Source organism: Euleptes europaea, chromosome 1, assembly GCF_029931775.1.
Source record: "Euleptes europaea isolate rEulEur1 chromosome 1, rEulEur1.hap1, whole genome shotgun sequence".
NCBI classification, from domain to species: domain Eukaryota; kingdom Metazoa; phylum Chordata; class Lepidosauria; order Squamata; family Sphaerodactylidae; genus Euleptes; species Euleptes europaea.
The window spans coordinates 138,487,158-138,506,813 of record NC_079312.1 but is presented as its reverse complement, the minus strand read 5'-3'; the positions used below and the strand labels follow the sequence as shown (position 1 = coordinate 138,506,813).

General features: G+C 41.7%; 1 protein-coding gene across 1 annotated transcript in view; it reads right to left on the bottom strand.

The window, feature by feature from the left end:
• The window catches only part of SLC39A11 (solute carrier family 39 member 11), a 437,903-nt gene that overhangs the window by 304,845 nt on the left and 113,402 nt on the right, over positions 1-19,656 (bottom strand). Inside the window, exon 4 of the mRNA XM_056863058.1 lies at positions 5,346-5,472. Within this exon, the coding sequence (XP_056719036.1) occupies positions 5,346-5,472 (127 nt within the window). The remainder of the gene's footprint in view (positions 1-5,345; positions 5,473-19,656) is intronic.

Sequence of the window (19,656 nt, the reverse complement as noted above, 5' to 3'; positions counted from 1 at the left end):
ATGTATTAAGTCAGAGCTCTGCTACAGAAAAGAAGTTAAGCAAAAACAAAGAAGGGAAGGGACAGAGAAAAATATTCCCCTTCACAAGGCTCGTGGGGGCCCGCTCTTGAAGAAAAGGAAGAAAAAGTGCTGGGGTGGGGAGGCTAAAAGAGAGTGTTGGGGTTGGGCAGAAAGAAGCTGATGGGGTGGGGACAGAAAAAGAGAGTGATGCCATGGGGGAGAGAAGAGAAGAGGTGGTGGGATGGAGAAAGAATGAGTAGCAGAGAAGTAGGAGGAGAGGGGAGGAAACAAAGTTGGGGGGAATGGGAAAGCTGCTCCTGCAAGTTTCTTGCAGGTCCCCACATGTCTTATATTCTAATAGTGAAGTCATCCAAATCTTTGGATATTTAAATTTGGTGACTGGAGCTGTGAACGGACAAGATGGATCTTTCTACAAACCTGAAAAATGTCCCAGGATTGCAGAAAAATTTGAAATCTAAACAAAATACACTGGGGAGGGGTTAAAAATCCCAAAAATTATAAAAGTAGTGAATGTAGCTTTAAGAAACAAACAATCTTCAAATCTTTCTCTTGCACTAAATCAGAACACACTAATCCTTTATAAGGTATAGAGCAGAAAAGACAGACATGGTCCTTTCATCACACCTTGAATTTAAGATGTAATCAGCATGAAGATTTCTTCAGGCTTCGTGCTCATGAACATGAACTTGTTTCCTGACTCTACAAGGAAGACCCTATTCAGGAGGGTCAAATGAGTTTAAATGTTGGTTCATTTTAGCTATCTATAAATTGGATAATTTGCTTCATGACAACTAACCAGCCTGATGTCGTTAGACCTCGGAAGCTAATCAGGGTCAGCCCTGGTTAATATTTGGATGGGAGACCACCAAGGAAGTCAGGATTGCTACACACAAGAAGGCAATGGCAAACCACCTCTGAATGTCTTCTGCCTTGAAAAACCTTTGAGGTTCCTGTAAGTGGCCTGTGACCTGACAACAACAACGAAGTTTTTTGGCAGCCACCTTTAAAGAGAGCATTAGTGGTTGGTGATATAGTGGGACATACATGTTTATAACAACTTATTTTTGCTCTTTATTATCTGAGATGTTCTTCAGAGGAGAGAGAAAACACCAAGTATATTTCTACCATCTGAAGTTTCTTATCATCATAGGAAAATTCTGTGGCTATAGTGGACAAACCAACCACAGGGTGGGCTGTATCCAGACTAAATTCCACTGATTCCCACTGTATATCAGCCCATGCCATCCCTCATAGTTCCTTATCCCCCTTGAACAGCATTTCATGGAGATTAGTGAATTGCAGTGGGGGGGGGGGAGAGACAGGACTGTTCCAGTCTACTAATGGAAAAATTATTCTGGATCGAAGCCACTACAAGCTTCTTTCCTAACAAAATCAACCTGACATAAGTTCCAATGCGCAAGATGGGATTTAAACAGCAGCCCAGCTGTATAGCTTCAAAGTCCTGCAGTATAACACCACTCGCTCTCAACTAAAAGAAGTCACTGCCAGAATTACTACGGAAGTGTCCTTCAGAGTGTGCATATAATACTAGCAAGAGCAGACACACAAGAAGTACCTCTTAAAGGGGTATTCCTCAATCCCAACAATGTCTTCATCTGGCAGGAACAACATATGAAGAAAAGATACTTTTCAGCATTAAATGGGTTTAAGAAATGAAGAAAAATAACAGTGTGTGAATCCTTTTTTAAAATGCGTCATCCTCTTAGGACAGAATGGGCAACCTGTTCATTTTTCCTTCAAGCCAGTAGTATTGTTTCTGCCTCATTCCTAGAGGCCTTCAGTCAACCCCGATCTAGTTAAAATGGCTCTCCTGCAGCAACTAGAAGCTGCTGTGCTACTATCATTCCCTAGTCATGGAAATATCACTTTTACAGAGCACAGGAACACAAAAGTTAGTGTCTCTCCCTCATTCAATTGCCACTTTGTATTTCCACCCCCTTACCTTGGGCCCCAATTCATATTTTTATCATGAGGTAAAACTGTAGAGCTTTTCTCTTCCCCAGACAATTTCCTTGCCAACGATACTGACTGGCTCAAGCTTCATTACAAGAGCAATGCCATCATGCCTTGCTTTTAAAATGTAACTTGTAGATAATGATCCATCAAGGATTATTACAAATATCTATATTAGCAATAAATACCCATTAGATTGGGAAGATTTAAATACCCCCCAGAATTTTCATAAGAGCACAGCTTGAAAGTTCTTGAAAGCTTCAGGAAAAGCAACATATTAATAGAGTCACTGTCAGTCCTCACTCCTTCAGTCACCATTCATTTTGTGAAAATACAGAGTTCATTCCAGTAGGCTAGAAAGCAAGGAACAGAAATGTCACCGAAGTAGTAAAGAACACCAGTGTCTGCCTGCATGCATGTTTTTTCCCTCAAAAAAGAAGAAAACCTTTTCCCCGCACAGAGAGAAAACCAAGCAACCCATAATAAGAAATTTGCCATCTTCAAACCACTTCCACATTTTCTTGTTTACAACTTAAAGTAGTCTGTTATTTCCACACAGAAAATGCAAACCGTTAGGGGTGAGGGGAGTGCTTTCTTTCCGACCAATTAAACTGTGATTTAGTTGTTATTTTTGGAAGGTAAGTGTTTGATGATTTGACATGGGAGACTGGAGGGCAAGGGGACCCTGGGATCTCTTCAGCATTGGCCACCCATGTAGTCTGCTGACTACATGACCACTGTGGACAACGGCAAGCCATGGCGTAAATAAAGCTAAACAAATATTTCCATTTGAAAATGATGTTATAAAATGATACAAACCAGAGGGAAACAAAACTGCAATAAGTACCACCCTCTTTCATGAAGTAGTACTATTGCTTATTGCTGGATTTAGAGCTACCATTGTTGTGCAGAGGTGTCTCAAGTAGCCAATGGAAATGATTATGCTTCCCCACATGACACATAACCATCTCCCTCTTTAAGCAAACAAAGAAAACACTAAACTGCTTTTTTATTAAGAGAATATTCTTTCAACACAAAAGCCAGTGACAGGTAATGTTAATACAATCACTCCCTACATCTTGAGCAGAATTCAGGACTAAAAGAAAAGGCCCGGGAAATGTGAATGAGTGAGAGAGTTTCTGCTCAAAGCAGCCGTGACAAGAGAGAGATTCAGACTGGGGTCATGTTGCATGGGTGCCCTTTACACCATGCCACTGACAGGCAACTAGATTTAGTACATACAAAAGAAAGTACCTCTTTGCATACACTACGTCATTAACCTGTGGAAATCACAGTAGTGGCAGCCAGCAGCTTCAGTGGCTTTAAAAAACGACTAAAAGAGGGTTTTTAGTCTTTAAAAGATAATTAGACATATTAATGGAAGATAGGCCCACCAATAGCTATTAACTGTAATGGTTAACTGGGACTGCGATGTCCAAAGGCAGTATATCTTAAAGTACCAGTTGCTAGAAGGGGCATCAACAACAACATTTTGGCCTCGGTGTCCCTCTTTATGGATCTTCTATGGTTTGCAGAAAACAGATTGCTGGGGTGGATGGGCCACTAGTCTAAACCAGTAGTGCTCTTCTGTATTGGTCCTGCTCAGCTAGATCATGCCTTCACCTCAAAATGCTACTTATCTTGAAGAGGATACATACAGGTTTGCATATGGGCAACTGTGTTTTCCATCATGGAACAGACACAAGGCTGGGGGGAGGTGAAGTTTGAAAGGGCAACCCACCACCCCAACTCTCAGTACCATGACCTCCAATCTTAATCATTTTCTCACCATCCCAATTACTATTTTTAGACTTTTTTAAATGTGGGAGATCATAATTGCTGATCTCCAGTGTCACCTCTAGAGTTTGGCTCTTACTGTTTTGGACAATCATAGGAAAGTAAGCAATTTTTGTCATTTCTGGTAACAGTAGAATTCAAATTATATCACTACATTTGGTATATAGAAGGAATATGGGGCATTCCAACTACCGAAATACAAACATTGCTTGACTTCTTCACTCCAATGCAAACTGAGAGAAAGCTCATGTGTGTGGGGGTGGGTGGAGGGGGGGTTAACTTCCAAAATGACTGTTTGGATTTTCCTGTAGCTACTTATATAATAAATGCCAAGAACTATTGAGGATCTGAAACAACTTGTTTGGATATGAACCAAAGTACCATATTGCCCAAGTACAATAACACAGACAGCTTAGGCCTGTTAGGGTTTTTTTGCGACCTGCAGGCTAGTACTTATGTAGCAAGTGACATTCCACATTTGTTCAAAATGTGTTGCTTTCCCAAGTCATATGCATACTCAAACTGAAACTGTAGTTTTAATCTAGTGGTAAAAATTTACTGATTCTCACTAAAGGAAAAACAACACATCTTTTAATTATGGCATGAATATCAATTCATGTTTAGTAGAAATCAGCAGGAGGATTTCCTCAGCTCTACATAGCTAGATAGTTGTAAATGCTCTGATTTAAGCCTACTGAATTTTTGTTTAACTGTGATGGTTAACATATCAAAAATTGGCCATTCATACCTTTAATAGTTGTGTACATCAGGGAATTTTAGCAGGTGCATGCTGCCCACCTTGGCAGGTCAAAGTGCTATAGGAAGGGAAAGAGGTACAACCTCATATCTGTTCAAGCCTTTTATCCCTTAGAAGCTTCTTGATCAATTGATCTTGAGCAGCATATATCTAGTGTTGGAGGGATATAAGGACTGAAACAAATCTTGCCACTGACAATGTAGCCTTGGGGTCCCTGTGGCTTAGTAAAAAAGGCATTATGTCAGTCACAGAGGCATTGGATTTGTATATTAAAAGGGGGGAAATATAGTGCGATCGAAGTTCCTCGTAAAAGCGGCATTCCAAAAGGGCATGGGCTAATGTGTCAATAGAGCCAGAAGAGCAAGGGCAGATCCTGTCTGAGTATGGTATATTCAGAATTCTGCCCTGCATTATCATAGAAGGGTTAGCATATCTGTTCAAGCAACAGGATAGCATATTTCAACTAGGTTGGTCAGCCCTGATTTAACAAAGGCAGATCAGCCATCTAAACAGTAACAGATCAGGCAAACAAGAAAACCTGTGGAAGTGATATGGAAAAGCTTGAGAAAAAGGAGAAGCAACCCCAGCTCTGCCCAGATACCTGACTAAAAAACAATGAGAAAGTTCTTTGAAACCAATTTTACTACCTACACATATTCATTATCAGTATAAATGTAAGATGTGTGTACATACTCATTATTATATCTTATGAACTTAGTCATAACTTTATCAAAATTGGCCTGTTTCCATAGATGGTATATGACAGGATGCTTGCCTGAATGCAGTGAAGTTCTACCTATCCGGATGGACAGCTCGTTTTCATACTCCTCCTGGTGGTGGATGGATTGGTGCTCATACTTCTCTTTCACCACACTTGAATCATAGCCCAAAGCCAGAGCCGTGTGTGGTGGTTCGCTGATACCCTGGAACAAAGAAAAATGTAATAATTCTCGTGCTTGTCCTTAACATATATTTTATGGCTGAACACTATGTTGGTTCTTCAATGCCTTGACAGAAATTTAACTGTGACATATTATCATTGGTTGCTCTGTTGTCAATGTACACAGGTGTTACTGACAGAGACTACACAGAGCTGGAGTCTCTGGCACTGTTACGCATGTGATGACAACTAGAGCCATGTAGGAGTCTCAGAGAAAGTCAATGGATGATATTCCCTACACACTCACATCACATCAACACATTGTGCATGTCTGAAATTTGACTACTACAGCTGGAGTCCTACAGTTTCTTCTCTACAGACTCTTTAGTTACATTGGCATGGCAACAAAAAAAACCCAACAGGATACATTTTAGTCCCATAAAGAAGGAACTAAACCAAGGAACTAAATTATGCCTTCGATATTTACTATTACATATATTATATTGAAGTAGCGTCAAAACCTCATCAAACCTTGGGTTATTGACTAGAAAAACATTAGGCAGTAACTACAGATGAACATCACTGCATACTTTATTACAAAAGTAGAGAAATAGATCATTGTAGCAATAGACCAGAATAGTTCAGGCAGTATTCCCTGACCTATATTTAAAGCATCTGGATAAAACCAGTATGGGACATTAAATCTCAATCAAAGATTTTTTTTAAACATTCTGGTGTTTACTATAAGTACACAGGGATAAGATAGAGGCACCAATTACTAGTGAGTCAGCCTGCAGCATAATTAAAAAGGGGGAAGCTAAAAAAACAGCAGGCCTAGATTATTACAGCACAGAAATTCATATGAACACTAGAAGCACAGTTGACTCTAAAGTTATAAGATTTACTTTTTTGTGGGAGGCAAAGTTTAGTTAAATTCAAAAACTAGATAAATACCTATTACATCTCTCTAACATATATTCTGGCTGATATGTCAATGCCAACAGGCATCTGACAGGACACAACTGTCATTTTTGGAAATGATTATAAAGTTTGGATTTGTGCTGCAGATGCTATACCTAATATACAGCTTATCTTTTGCTAAGATTATAATCAGTGATCTAGATCATTTTATTAGAAAGCAAGGTATGGCACGGCTGTATCTTCTATGTGCCAAGTAAATAAAGGCCTTAGAAGCTACAATATTGGAAAAGACTGTAAATAGGTTAAACAATTAGTTCACATTGGCATTTTATGTTCATGGCTTTTTTCAAATAAGTTAATTTTCTTATGGATGTAATAATGCTACATATATATATATATATATAAGTCTTGCATCCTTCTGACAATTCAGGGTTTGATTATATATATATAATATATAAATTAATATATATAATATATAAATTAATATATAAGATACAAATCAAACCCTGAATTGTCAGAAGGATGCAAGACTTAAGAGCCCCATTCCTGAAATGGGGGGACTCCTTAGGAGCCGGTGTGATCCTATGTCGGCATAGGTGCCACCTTATCATAGAACAAGGTGGCACCTATGCCAGCAAGTGGGCAAACACGCCGGCATCCGGGAGCCGTGGAGCTCCACGTGGCCAGTGCAGCCACGCCAGCAGGGATTTCTCATAAGGGAAAGCCTGGGCCGGCATGGGAGGGAGATTCCCAAGGCGTTCTGAGGGGCATAGCTGACGTTAGTCAGCTTCCTGACCCCTTTCATCCTGGGAATGCTCCCCTTGAGTAGTGGCGTTGCTATGCCACCTTTTTTGGTGGCATAATCCCATTGATTTATATGGGGGCATTTCCCCCTTTTTCATTTTAACAGTACTTTTATTTTCCTTGCAGCAGCTGGGAAGCCTCTGTGGAGGGGGTAGTGATGAACAGGACACAAGTAGGAATGCATTAACAACAGCTAAAACATTCATAACCAAGCGGTGAACAAGATGTTGTAACCATCTTCTGAAGAAGAGTTTTGAAAAGTCTGGCATGAAGTATTAGCATTTAAAATTAAGGTGCTTATATATAAGTATGTAGGGGAAGGGGCAGATATTAACAACTTTTTTGCTATCAAGGTTGTTGTTTTTTTTACCCACTGGGCTATATGCACATCACATCAATATTATAAGAACATAGATCTAAGGCAGCAGAATAAAAATATACACACATATATATTTCAGATAGTATTCAAAAAGCAATGAATATTGTAAGTTAATCGATTTTTGTTTATTTATGGGCATTTTAAATGCCTTGCTTATAAATTAAAAAAGAGTAAAAACCAAAGCATCCAAGATTAGGCCTGCCCACTGGTCTGAGCAACTAGGGGACTAGCTCTTTGCCCCATCTTGTCCCTCTCAGCATTTGCCTTGCACTGTCTTCAATGGCACAAAGGATTAAAGATAGTAGTAATTAAAGAGCTCAGAGACACAGTATTGCACACATCAGCATGTTATCAACCATGTTCACAGAGGACAAAGGGGAAAAAAACAAATATACACTGAACCATTGGAAACAGTAATGAGATGCCTGATGAGTTAAGGTCACTAAAAAAACAAAAACAGAAGGTTAGAGATGAATAACAATCCTGTATTTGCATAATGCATTGCGACTGATGGTATTCATACTGATCACATATTAGCTAGCGTTTTTAAAACACAGTTTAATCAGGACAATGCTTCCACTTCTATTAGGACAACAATTAGAAAACTGCATGGAAAAAAACACATCTTGATTGCTAAGTAAAATTACAGTTATATTTCTCCCTTCCCTATATTCTTCCATTGCTTCGTAAAGAATATTCTTACCAGATAAATACCAGTATCAGAATTGTTTCAATACCGTATCCCATGAAGTTGGGTAGAAAGCACACACTCACAAACTTCAACCATCAGAGAAAGACAGAAATATGCCAGCTTAAAGGTAGCCTCAGCTCCAAAGCCACACCACCCATAACAGAGAACTCATAGTCAAATCCCATCTGAAGCCACAGCCCTCAAAAGAAACTGTGATTACAATATATGGCCAGCCCAGCCTTTTCAACAGAGCAAGTCAAGTAGGAAATGTGAAATTGTTCCTGTCGGAATGTTGCTTCCAGTCACCATCCCAGAAACTTCACATACACATCTCTCAGACTCTAGTGTGAAACTCTAACCACTACACCAAACTGACTTTTGTTGGGTGGCTGCTGTTGAACAGTAGCAAACAGGCAGGCGTAAGTGACTTATGCCAGATGAGGATTCAAATCTGGGTCTCCCAGACTCTACTCTGAAGTTCTAACCACTACACAACACTGGCTTTCATAGGGTGGCTGCTGTTGAACAGTAGCAAGCAGCTAGGTCTAGGTGAGTCATGCAAGTCAAGTGATATCAAGTCAACCAGTGGTTGCTGTCAGGCCTGGCTCCAATGACTCTTCCTTCAAAGGCCAAAATGGCCCTGGAAACAACCCTGCCCCCTCCCCTTGCTTTTTACTCTCAGAAACCAAGCCTTGGAATACTGTGGTCACCTAGCAACAGCCCCTGATTGAATCTATTTGTTAAAGCTACAGGGATTTTTTATCATTGGGTGTTTTTTTAAACTCCCCAATGTTTGTTTGTTTTTTAACATTTCAGATTTTTCTGCAAACCGAGGACATTATTCAAGTTTGTAGAAAGATCTGTCATACCCATTTGCAGTTCCAATCACCAGATTTAAGTATCCTCAGATTTGGCTGACTTCGCTATTAGAATATACAGGTGGGGACCTGTAAGAAACTTGTGGTGAAGAGGCATCCCTCCCACCTTTGCTTCCTTTTCTCTCCCCCTTCTCCATCAAAATTCCCCCCTCTCCCCCCCACCCCTTATCTGGTAATCATATCTCACCCTCTTTCTCCCACCCCACCTCAGACAATCTCCCCCCTCTATTCCCAGGGTCTGTCATTCCACTCTGGAGGCTGTTATTCCAGTTTCAGAGTAGTGTATCTGGGCCCAGAGGCCTTAATGGAAAATCTATTCCACATTTTCTTTGCAACACTTTTTGTGCCTCAGTGTATTTCAGTAGAGCTCATCCAGGTCAATTGGCAATCACGGCTCCCATTATCTTCAATGGGCTGTACAACCTCTCCCATTGTTTGCAATGGGCAATCCTGTCATTTGTTTTTAGGACAACCCAGTTTAGCGGCATACAAGCAACATCAAATCCAGTTCATTGAAAGCAATGTAAAAATCAGTTCATTTAGAAGTAGCACAAAATTAACTAGAAAACTACTTGAAATAAAAGTAAAAACAATAGTTATTCAGGGCACCAAATATATATACACAAGGTCAGATGAAGGACAATGACAGCAGAAATAAACAAAAAGCCAGGGGAAAGAAACAGTGATTTTTCCATGCAACTGAAACCCAGCAAGCTTGGCACCAAGTGAACCTGTGTGGGAAGTGAGTTCCACATGAAAGGCAGAGCAACTGCAAATGCCCTGTCCAAAATGTGCAGCGCCTGGCACCAGCCAGGAGAGCCTGGGGGGCGATGGGTGGGGAGCTCACAAGGCAGCACACTGAGGTGCAGGGCAGAGGCACAGGGTCCCACGCCCCCCTCCCACAGCTGAGCAACAGCTCCAGTTGCATAGCTGCATGCATTTTGTCGCCTTCAGCTCCCTCCATGCAGCACCTGGCACTGGCCAGAAGAGCTTGTGTGGGATCCCGATGGGCGGGGAGCTCACAAGGTACTGAGGTGCAGGGCAGAGGCGAAGTTTCCCTCTCCCTCCCTCCCCACTAAGCGACAGCTCCATGTGCTGGGAAATAGCAGCTGCTCCTGGTGACTGACGTGTGCCGCGCAGAGTCTGGGAGCTGCCTGGGATCCCTGCATGCCCCACTGCCACTAGCTTTCCACTTTCCATGCGGGAGAAAAAGCATGTAGATGGGCTCCAGGCCTATGGGTTACTCATATTCCAACAACCACTGTCTGCATGCCGCCCAGGGAATCAGCTCCCCCCTCTTCCCCCCAGATCCTGCTCTGGCTGGTGGGTAGGCAGCAAGCGTCTCCTTGGCTGCCGAGCGGGCCTGGGGTTTCCTCCAGTGGCCACTGCATCTTCCTTTTGCCCTCGACCTTCAGCTGGCTCCTGGTGATGTGGAGGAAAGGGGGGAGCTGGGAAAATGGCTGCCTCAAGGGCAGGATAACAGCCCTCAAGGGGCAGGATCCACTCTCCTGGCCGTAATTTTGAAACCCCTGAACCACACACACAGATATCTAGATAAACAATAAGAGCATTAGTATTTTTTTTCTTGATTGACTGAGATAAAAACTTGGCAACTGCCAATATAATATTAAAATCCACCCCTGCTAAAAGAACCCTCAAATTTTCCAGATCACAAGGAGATTCCCAGATAAAAGACTTTATCCATGTGTCTCTCACTTCGTTGAGCAGATTGCAATTACACAAGGAATGCAGGAGAGTGTCTATTTGGGCAGAACCACATTGGCATACTCTCTCACACTACAGTACCCTATTCAGATGACCAGTTAACTCCCCTGGTGGAATGGCATTTAGTCTAGCCAACATAAATAATTGTCTGTATTGTGGATTGTCAGAAAATCAAAATACATTGGGAGAGATTACGGCAAGTTTAGACTTAGGTATAGAGGTGATAGCTGTCGAAGAAGTTTTAGGGATGGAAGCCAAAAAGAAAATACAAGAAATACCTCTATCAAACACGGTAAAAGCTCGAATTGAAATTATGTCAAATGACATCGAGGAGCAGCTTGTTTCGAAAATAAGAAATTTGCCATGTTTCGCTTTGCAGTGTGATGAATCGACAGATGTTTCTAATTGCAGTCAGTTGCTCGTATCTGTCCGCTTTTTAGACGACAACAACACTATTAAAGAGGAATTATTGATTTCGCGGAAACTGGAAACGACGTCAAAAGGTATCGACGTCATGAATATAATAGCGGAGTATTTTGAGAAACATAGCATTATGTGGGAAAAGCTCACCGGCTTCTGTACGGATGGCGCTCCAGCCATGTTAGGATCACGCTCCGGTCTAGCAACATTAATAAAACAGAAGACTTCTTCAGCAATAACAACTCATTGTATCATACATCGTCAGGCATTCGCTTCCAAGACTCTTCCTAAAAGCCTTGTTAATACCATGGAAATGGCCATAAAAGTGGTCAATGTTATTAAAAGCAGCACCTTAAATACACGCCTTTTTAAAAAACTGTGCACTGAAATGGACTCCAATCATGAGACTCTTCTTTTCCACACCGAAGTTTGTTGGCTATCGAAAGGCAATATGCTGGGATGGTTATTTGAACTAAGAAAAGAGGTTGAGCTGTTTCTAGCCGAGAAGAAAATTAAAGATTTACTAGAGCAGTTTTCTGATTCGAAAAGTCAGATGCATTTGGCTTTTCTTGTAGATATTTTCTCACATTTAAATAAACTAAACTTACAGTTGCAAGGTTCTGGAAACATAAATTTAGCAGGTGTGGGAAACATTTTTATGTTTGAAGACAAACTGTGTGCCTTTACTTGCAAACTTCAATTATAGGTAGGTAAAGTTGGCGAAAATAATTATTCTGCGTTTGTGACATTAAAAGTAAAGATGACATGATCACCGCGAATATACAAGACAACATCAGAAGTCGGAAGTCATCAGCAAATGCTGGTCGATGAATTCCACCGTTACTTCCCGGAATATAACCAGACCGAATCAAAAGATACCCAAAAGCTGATTCGCAATCCTTTTGGTATTGCTGTTGAAGAGGTTGCAGAAGAAATCCAGGAAGAGCTCATTGAATTCCAAAATTATAGGCACTGCAAGGATGCGTTTGAATCAGTTTCTCTTGAAGAGTTCTGGTGTAAAAAAGCAATTTCATATCCTACAGTTCGGGGATTCGCCTTGCGATATCTTATGCTCTTCTCCACAACTTATTTATGCAAACAAGGGTTTTCTGCTTTGCTTATAATTAAGAACAAGACCAGAAATCGATTGGTAGCAAGTGATGATATTCGTGTAGCTCTGAGCAACAGTATTAGCTCCAGAATTGCCCAGCTTGTAAAAAGGATGCAAGCTCAAAAATCACATTTTCAATTAAAAGTTATCTATTATAAAAAATATATTAAAATATTATTCTAAGTTTAATGTTTAACTAACAGTTATGATTAAAGTTTATTTTCAAATTCTCAGAATTTTTATTTTGAACCTTGGGGTCCCTGCACTGAACAAAAACGTCCTAGTGGTCCCTGGTCAAAAAAAGGTTGGGAACCACTGCTCTACATGCTCTTATTGCAGTACTTCCAAAATCCAGTTTTTGAAAGCAGATCAAGATTGAAGAAAGAGCTACCGATGACCCGTGATCCTTTCGGTCAGAGAGATTCCTAAAGACTAGATACGATGATCAACCAGTTTACTCCACGAGGTCTGGTAGAAATCAGTTTGAAGTAGGTATAAATATCCATTCGCCTCCGTGGAAAAATAAATCTTGACCCAGAATCTAAAAGCAGCGACCCAAATCTGAGTTTCGAGGGAACTAAGGCCCAGTTTGGCACGCAGTGATACCCCAGAAATAAAGCTGGGAGCACCAGTAATTTTATGCAGAAAATAGTTCAAAAGGGAATCAAGCTGTTTCTGATTTATTACCATTCACCACTGTATTCTTGAATTTAACATGTTTAACAGATTCATCTTCTGCGAAAAGGGAACATGTTGTCACTTAAGGAATTTGCTGACAGTGCCAGAGTGAACAATTACATTAATTGGCCAATTACGCTTCCCATTGTAGGACCAGGATGCACTTCTTCAAATGCCTACCCCTCCAGGGGTTACTACAACCTCCAGTGACCTCCTTCTCCAGTTTCTCCATTGCACACCTCTGATCTTTAAGGCTTTCACTAGTCTGAACATCTCCCACACCAATGATACCATCCTACATCTTTTCCTTTCTCCATGCTCTGTGCCCTCTCCAAGCTCGTCCTCTACACCTTGCACCCCACTGACTCTGAAACTGCTCCTTTAATGGAACTGTTCCACTCCTAGACCCCCAGTGGACACCGGATTTGACTAGGACATCCTCAACCCTCCACAATGACCACTTTCGTTTGTCCTAATCAGCAATTTGGGTAAATAGATCACCAACCTCAGCCAAAAGCAGCTGGTTCTTAGCCCTCTAAAGACATAACCCCATTCTGACCTCAGGGAGGCAGCCAGGGTCTGGTGGAAGGGCAACCCAAACCTCAACACCTTGGGGGATCAGTGTGGGTCCCATATGTACACACACTTTTATTGATAAAAATTGTATGCATTCATCCATCTACACTCCCCCTCCTGCAGCCCACTAAACCCCTCCAACTTTTGACCTTCAGAAACAGCACAGGGGGCAAAATGGGGTTGTCAGGAGGAGGAGAAAATGAGCCAAAGTACAGTCCGTTCTTCCACCCAGAGAAATGCAATTCTGCCAGAAGAACTGCATGGTTGGATATATGACTATTATCCTTTCCTTTCCTTTATCCCTTAGAAGCTCCTTGATCCATTGATCTTGAGCAGCATATATCTAATGTTTGAGGGACATAAGGACTGAAACAAATCTTGCCACTGACAATGTAGCCTTGGGATCCCTGTCACTTAATTAAAAAAAGGCATTATGTCAGACACAGAGGCATTAGATTTATATGTTAAAAGGGGAGAGATAAAATGTGATCGAAGTTCCTCATAAAAGCGGCATTCCAAGAGGGCATGTGCTAATGAATCAATAGAGCCAGAAGAGCAAGGACAGGTCCTGTCTAGATATGGTATATTTTAAATTCTGCCCTGCATAACCATAGAGGGGTTAGCATTCAGTCTAGCTAAACATGACTATTATTTACAATAAAATATAACATTAAGGTAAAAGTCATGCAAGCTACTTCCTGATATTTATTTCTTTACTTAAAACAGTAATTAGCTTCATTTCTTCCTTACAGGGCTCAAGGCAGCCTGCAATATTAATAAAATACATAAAATAGATTACATAAAAAACATTAAACCAAAACTGAAAATCACAATTTTGGACTGCTTTAATCAAATGCACTCCTAAATAAAACCATCTTCAGTGGCCTCCTAAAGATCAAAAGTGAGGGGGCCAGGTGCACCTCCCTGGAGAGGCTGTTTCATAATTGTGGGGCTGCCACTGAAAAGGCCCTCTCTCATATACCCACCAAATGAGCTTCTTTAATTGATGGGACAGTCAGGTGAGCTGATTTGAGATTTCATTGCTTCCCCATTTTGAAATCTACACCTACATGAAAGTTTAAAACGTTCGGTGCCAATCTCTAAGGATCCAATTTATACAGAAAATAAAAGTAATCAGAAGATATTAATCTACTCATATGCTGACTTTTCAAAGAAAAAAACATACTAATCTGGAAAACTTGAAATACTATTGACCTGCAGCAAGGCATTTCATTTATTCCAAGCTGAGATAGTTCTGAATCATTCAGATGTTGCTCCCTACATAGAACCTTTAATTAGCATGTGTCAGTGGGTTAAAACAGGCATTTAAAAAGGGGAGAGGAAAGCTACCCCACATTAAATCAGCTTATGTGGCTAATTAGACATAATGAAAATAGCCACAGGGAGTTGGTACCTTTGTAGATTACCGGTTTTAGAGAAAAATATCTCCACAGCTGGTAAAGGGAAGATGACTAGGGAAGGCACTGGTAAACCACCCCGTAAACAAAGTCTGCCTAGAAAACATCAGGATGTGATGTCACCCCATGGGTCAGGAATGACCCGGTGCTTGCACAGGTGACCTTTACCTTTTTTTTTAAGTTTCAGAAAACAGTTTGCCATGAGGTGCTATGGGCTGCTGTTACAGAAATGCAAGCTCAGAATCTCCTCATGCCCATGACACTACTGTATAGTTCCCTTGGATGCTAGCCAATACTAATAAAGCATTTATATAGATCACTTTCAAGCGTTCAAATTGCCTTCGCATACAATTTATTACCAGTATGTAAACTTCATCAGGGCTACTAATGGGCTTACTTCAGGACCCTGTTCACATGTTAAAATGAATGCATGTACAACCTGCACGTACATGCATACATCTGTTTGTAAAAAAAAGCCAATACACATAAACTTTGGATAAATGTGAGGTTTCAATCACATGTTCAGCTCTATGTGTGCTAAATGTAGTGTGAGAATTACTCAACACATGTATAAAGAATGATCAAGTGTACACTGTACACAGATTGTATATACATTCACTGTAATTTGCGATCAAGACTAGAACAGGCTGTCAAGGCAGATTCTGACCTTCAGACATTCTAGGAGACCACTTCACCACTGAACTCGGTGAGGGGCTACATACTGTAATGCTAACTTTCTACTAATACATGGCAACTGGTGTGTGGGGAGTAATACATGCATTTACTGGCCATAATGATGAAGTGGCCATACTGGCCATAATGAGGAAGATGGAGAGTCCAGTTCATGCAACACATTTTCAAAACAACACTAAAAGCAGTAAAGGAAACATATGAGCACTACTGATTCATGCTTGTTTTGTATGTTTCTTACCCACAGAAAGTTTCACTAAACCACCTACACACAAGGTAGAAAGGACCCCATGAAAAAGTTTCACATATACAAAAGCCCTTGTGCAAATGGAAGTGCTAAAACGATTCCTCACTGTCTATGCACCCTAAGTGAAAGCAATTCAGAGATGTCACGAGGAATTTCTTCTGATACAATTTAACAAATGAAATAAAATCATGCAGACCCATCTGCTGCACATTCCACTGCTCATCATACACAGTGTTGGTTTGATAAAATGATATTCAGGTGCTGTGAGCTGCTAGCACTTACATACATGGAACTGTACAATACTGTTTCCTTTCTGCTCATAGATTGCTGGATGCAAGCCACAAACATCACTTTGCAGGCTTTTTCTAACTTTTTCTAGAAGCTAAAAACAACATCTCAAAGCTTTCCCTAACATCTAAATTACATAAATAAAGGAAAGTTATTCCTGTATTAATTGCTTGTATGAATATTTATAATTAATAGAAACAACTAAAGGAATCTGATGGTTTTTTCAAGTGGCTATTGAACAACTGTTGTAGAGAGGAAGAAAAAACCCTACATAGCTTTATGATGGTTTAGTAACATCCCTATTGCCACTTACAATGCTGTCTCTCCTATCCATAATGACCGCATTCACATTAACAGATTCTGCTTTTATTATCAATAAATTGCAAGAAAATAGATTAATAAAACTACTCTACAATTATTCTGCAAGGAGAATATCCCTGCCTTTTCAAAGGAATATGAGCCCTTTTAACACCAAGGATATACCACATACACATTATTTTAATGTTCACTCTTCCTACATATCTCCTCCGAATTCAGCCACAGGAATGTTCATTGTAGGACACATAGGTCACGTCTCTAGACAGTCTGCCACCATGAGATCAGCAAGGGAGGGAAGCTCTGGAAATCTAATCCCCTACTGTTCTTTTGGATTGCCCTCTTGGGTTGTCTGAACTTGGCAGAACTAGTAACAACCACTGCCAGAAGTGGAAGAGAGACCCCCCGACTCACACCCAGTTCTGCTCCAAACAGCCAAGTCAGGATAGAGATATCCAGGTCCTGGATACCTTTTCAGCCCAGTGTCACTACCAAAGTGCGCCCCTGGAGAGGACCAGGGAGCAACGCCAGAGGGTTTTGTCCCTCTGCTGTGTCCTTCCAGTATGGAAATTGGGGAAGGGGGGGGCTAAGCTGAGGTTTCTGACATTTAACTGTTGTGCCTCCAGTGCAGGGAGTGGGTTATTTGCTGATTGGATGTACTGTTGATTTATGTGCCAGAACTGTTGCTATAAGTCATTCATATCTTTATGAGCCAATAAGGTGCACATTCCATAGAGAAGAAAGTTGCAAAAGGGCAGCTGGGAGGTAACTGTGAGGGTGCAGGAGTTTGTGTGCTCAGGTGGCAGAGTTTTTATTTATTTATTTAAATACCTTTTCTTATACTGAAAAGTGCAGATTGCAGAAACAGAGTAAGTTAATACTGTATGTTCAGCTAGGCTAAACAGGGACTTGGCTTCTTATTTACCTTTTATATGCTGTTTTTCTCCCCACTAGGTACCTGAAGTAGCTTTCAAACAAGAAAAAACATGGTTTAAACAAACAAATGTGACAAAGCAAAATATATACTGCACAGCTCTTGGGCTGGGCTTGGACCCACTGGGCCAGGAAACTTGAGGCCACAGGTGATGAGCAATGGGCTAGGAGTCCTTTGGCTCTTACCCTTAGTTCACACCTCTGGCCATGATCAGGCTTTAATTCCTGCAAACAGGAAGGTAAGCAGAAGCTTACGTTCTGTGGAGGCAGTGTAATGAGGCAGAAATTGTTGGCAGCTTTGTGCTGGTTAAAAGGGGCTGGAGCTTCTATTAGCGAAGCTCTCTCAGTGGCGGCAGAGAGAGAACTGATGGTAGGGCACTCTGCCCACTCACCCCCCTCTATATCATGCTGCAAAAGGCAGAAAGCACCATGGGGGAGAAGAACAAAGTGCCACTGGGCATTTTCTGAGCTTCAAAAACCTCTCCGTGGCAGGCCTGTAAGTGCATAGTGCCCATGTCTGACTGCACAGGTACTACCATGATGACGATTGTATTCCCTATGAAGACCTATAAGACATTTATTTATTTATTTATTTAAATTTCTAGCCCACCCTCCCCAGCCAAGGCCGGGCTCAGGGCGGGTAACAACAATAAAAATCACAAATATCCACACCAATAAAACATTTAAAACCATAAATACAGTCTCCTAAAATTATTGAAACAGATGGTCGCCATTCAATATAGCGCCCGCTGCAGCAAGAGATGCCAAACCCTGGTTGAACCAAGTCAGCAACCCACTCCCCCATAACAATAGTTATAAAAGGGAGGGAGGGAGGAGTAGGGCGGCCAGCACTGATATCACCTGTGGCTGTCCTCAGTTGTAGGCCTGGTGGAATAGCTCTGTCTTACAGGCCCTGTGGAACTCTTTCAAGTCCCACAGGGCCTTGATGTTACTAGGCAGAGCATTCCACCAGGCCAGAGCCAGGGCCGAAAAGGCCCTAGCTCTAGTTGAGGACAGCCACACACTCCTAGGTTTGGGGACCACCAACAGGTTGTTATCAGCGGAACACAATGTCCTTTGGGTGTACCAGGAGAGGTGGTCCCAAAGATTCGAGGGTTGCAGACCATGTAAGGCTTTAAAGGTCAAGACCAGCACCTTAAACCTGATCCGATACTCCAGCTGGAGCCAGTGCCGTCAACAGAGTACTGGGTGTATAAGGTCACGGAGCGAGGCCCCAGTAAGAAGCCTTGCTACCGCATTCTATACCAGCTGGAGCCTTTGGGTCAGCCTCAAGGGCAGCCCTACGTAGAGTGAGTCACAGTAATCCAGCCAAGAGGTGACCGTCGCACGGATAACTGTGGCTAGATCCAGGAGGGAGAGGTAAAGCACCAGCTGCCAGGCCCAGCAGAGGCATCAAGGATCACACCCAGACTGTTGACAGCAGGTGCAGGTGTTAACTGCACACCGTCAAGAGTCTGGAGCTGGCACCCCAACCTCAAACCACCCCGACCGAGCCACAGTACTTCTGTCTTTGCCGGATTCAGCTTTAGACGGCTCTTCCTCAGCCACCCCCACATGGCATCCAAGCACCTGGCCAGTATGTCCGGTGCTGAACCCGTACGGCCGTCCATTAACAGGTAAAGCTGGGTGTCATCAACGTACCGATGGCAGCCCAGCCCGAAACTCCAGACAATCTAGGCAAGGGGGTGCACATAGATGATAAATATCATCGGAGAGAGGATCATGCCCAAGGAGAAGATCTTTCCCAAGGAGAAGGTTTCAGCAGGTCAGTGATCCTGTAGTGATCCCAGAGAAGGGGGAAAGTCTCAGAGGACCTCTTAGTACTTCACAATTTGTTTTGTATTTTTAGCTGTTCTTAAATCCATTGTGCTAGCATTTATTTTTTTAAGGACCCACATATCCAAAGGACCATTTCTCCCCTTACAAACCTGAATGTCACTTACATTCCAGTGATCAAAGCTTGTTAATAGTGCCTGCTCATTTGCCTTCTCCCTAGTTACCCCCACAACTATGGAACGAGCTCCCCCTAGAAGTTTGCAGGGTCTCATAACTACTAGCTTTCAAGGAAGTTGTACTGACCTTTTTGTTTGAAAGGTGCTTCTGTGAAATATGTGGTATCAGGACTACTTTGT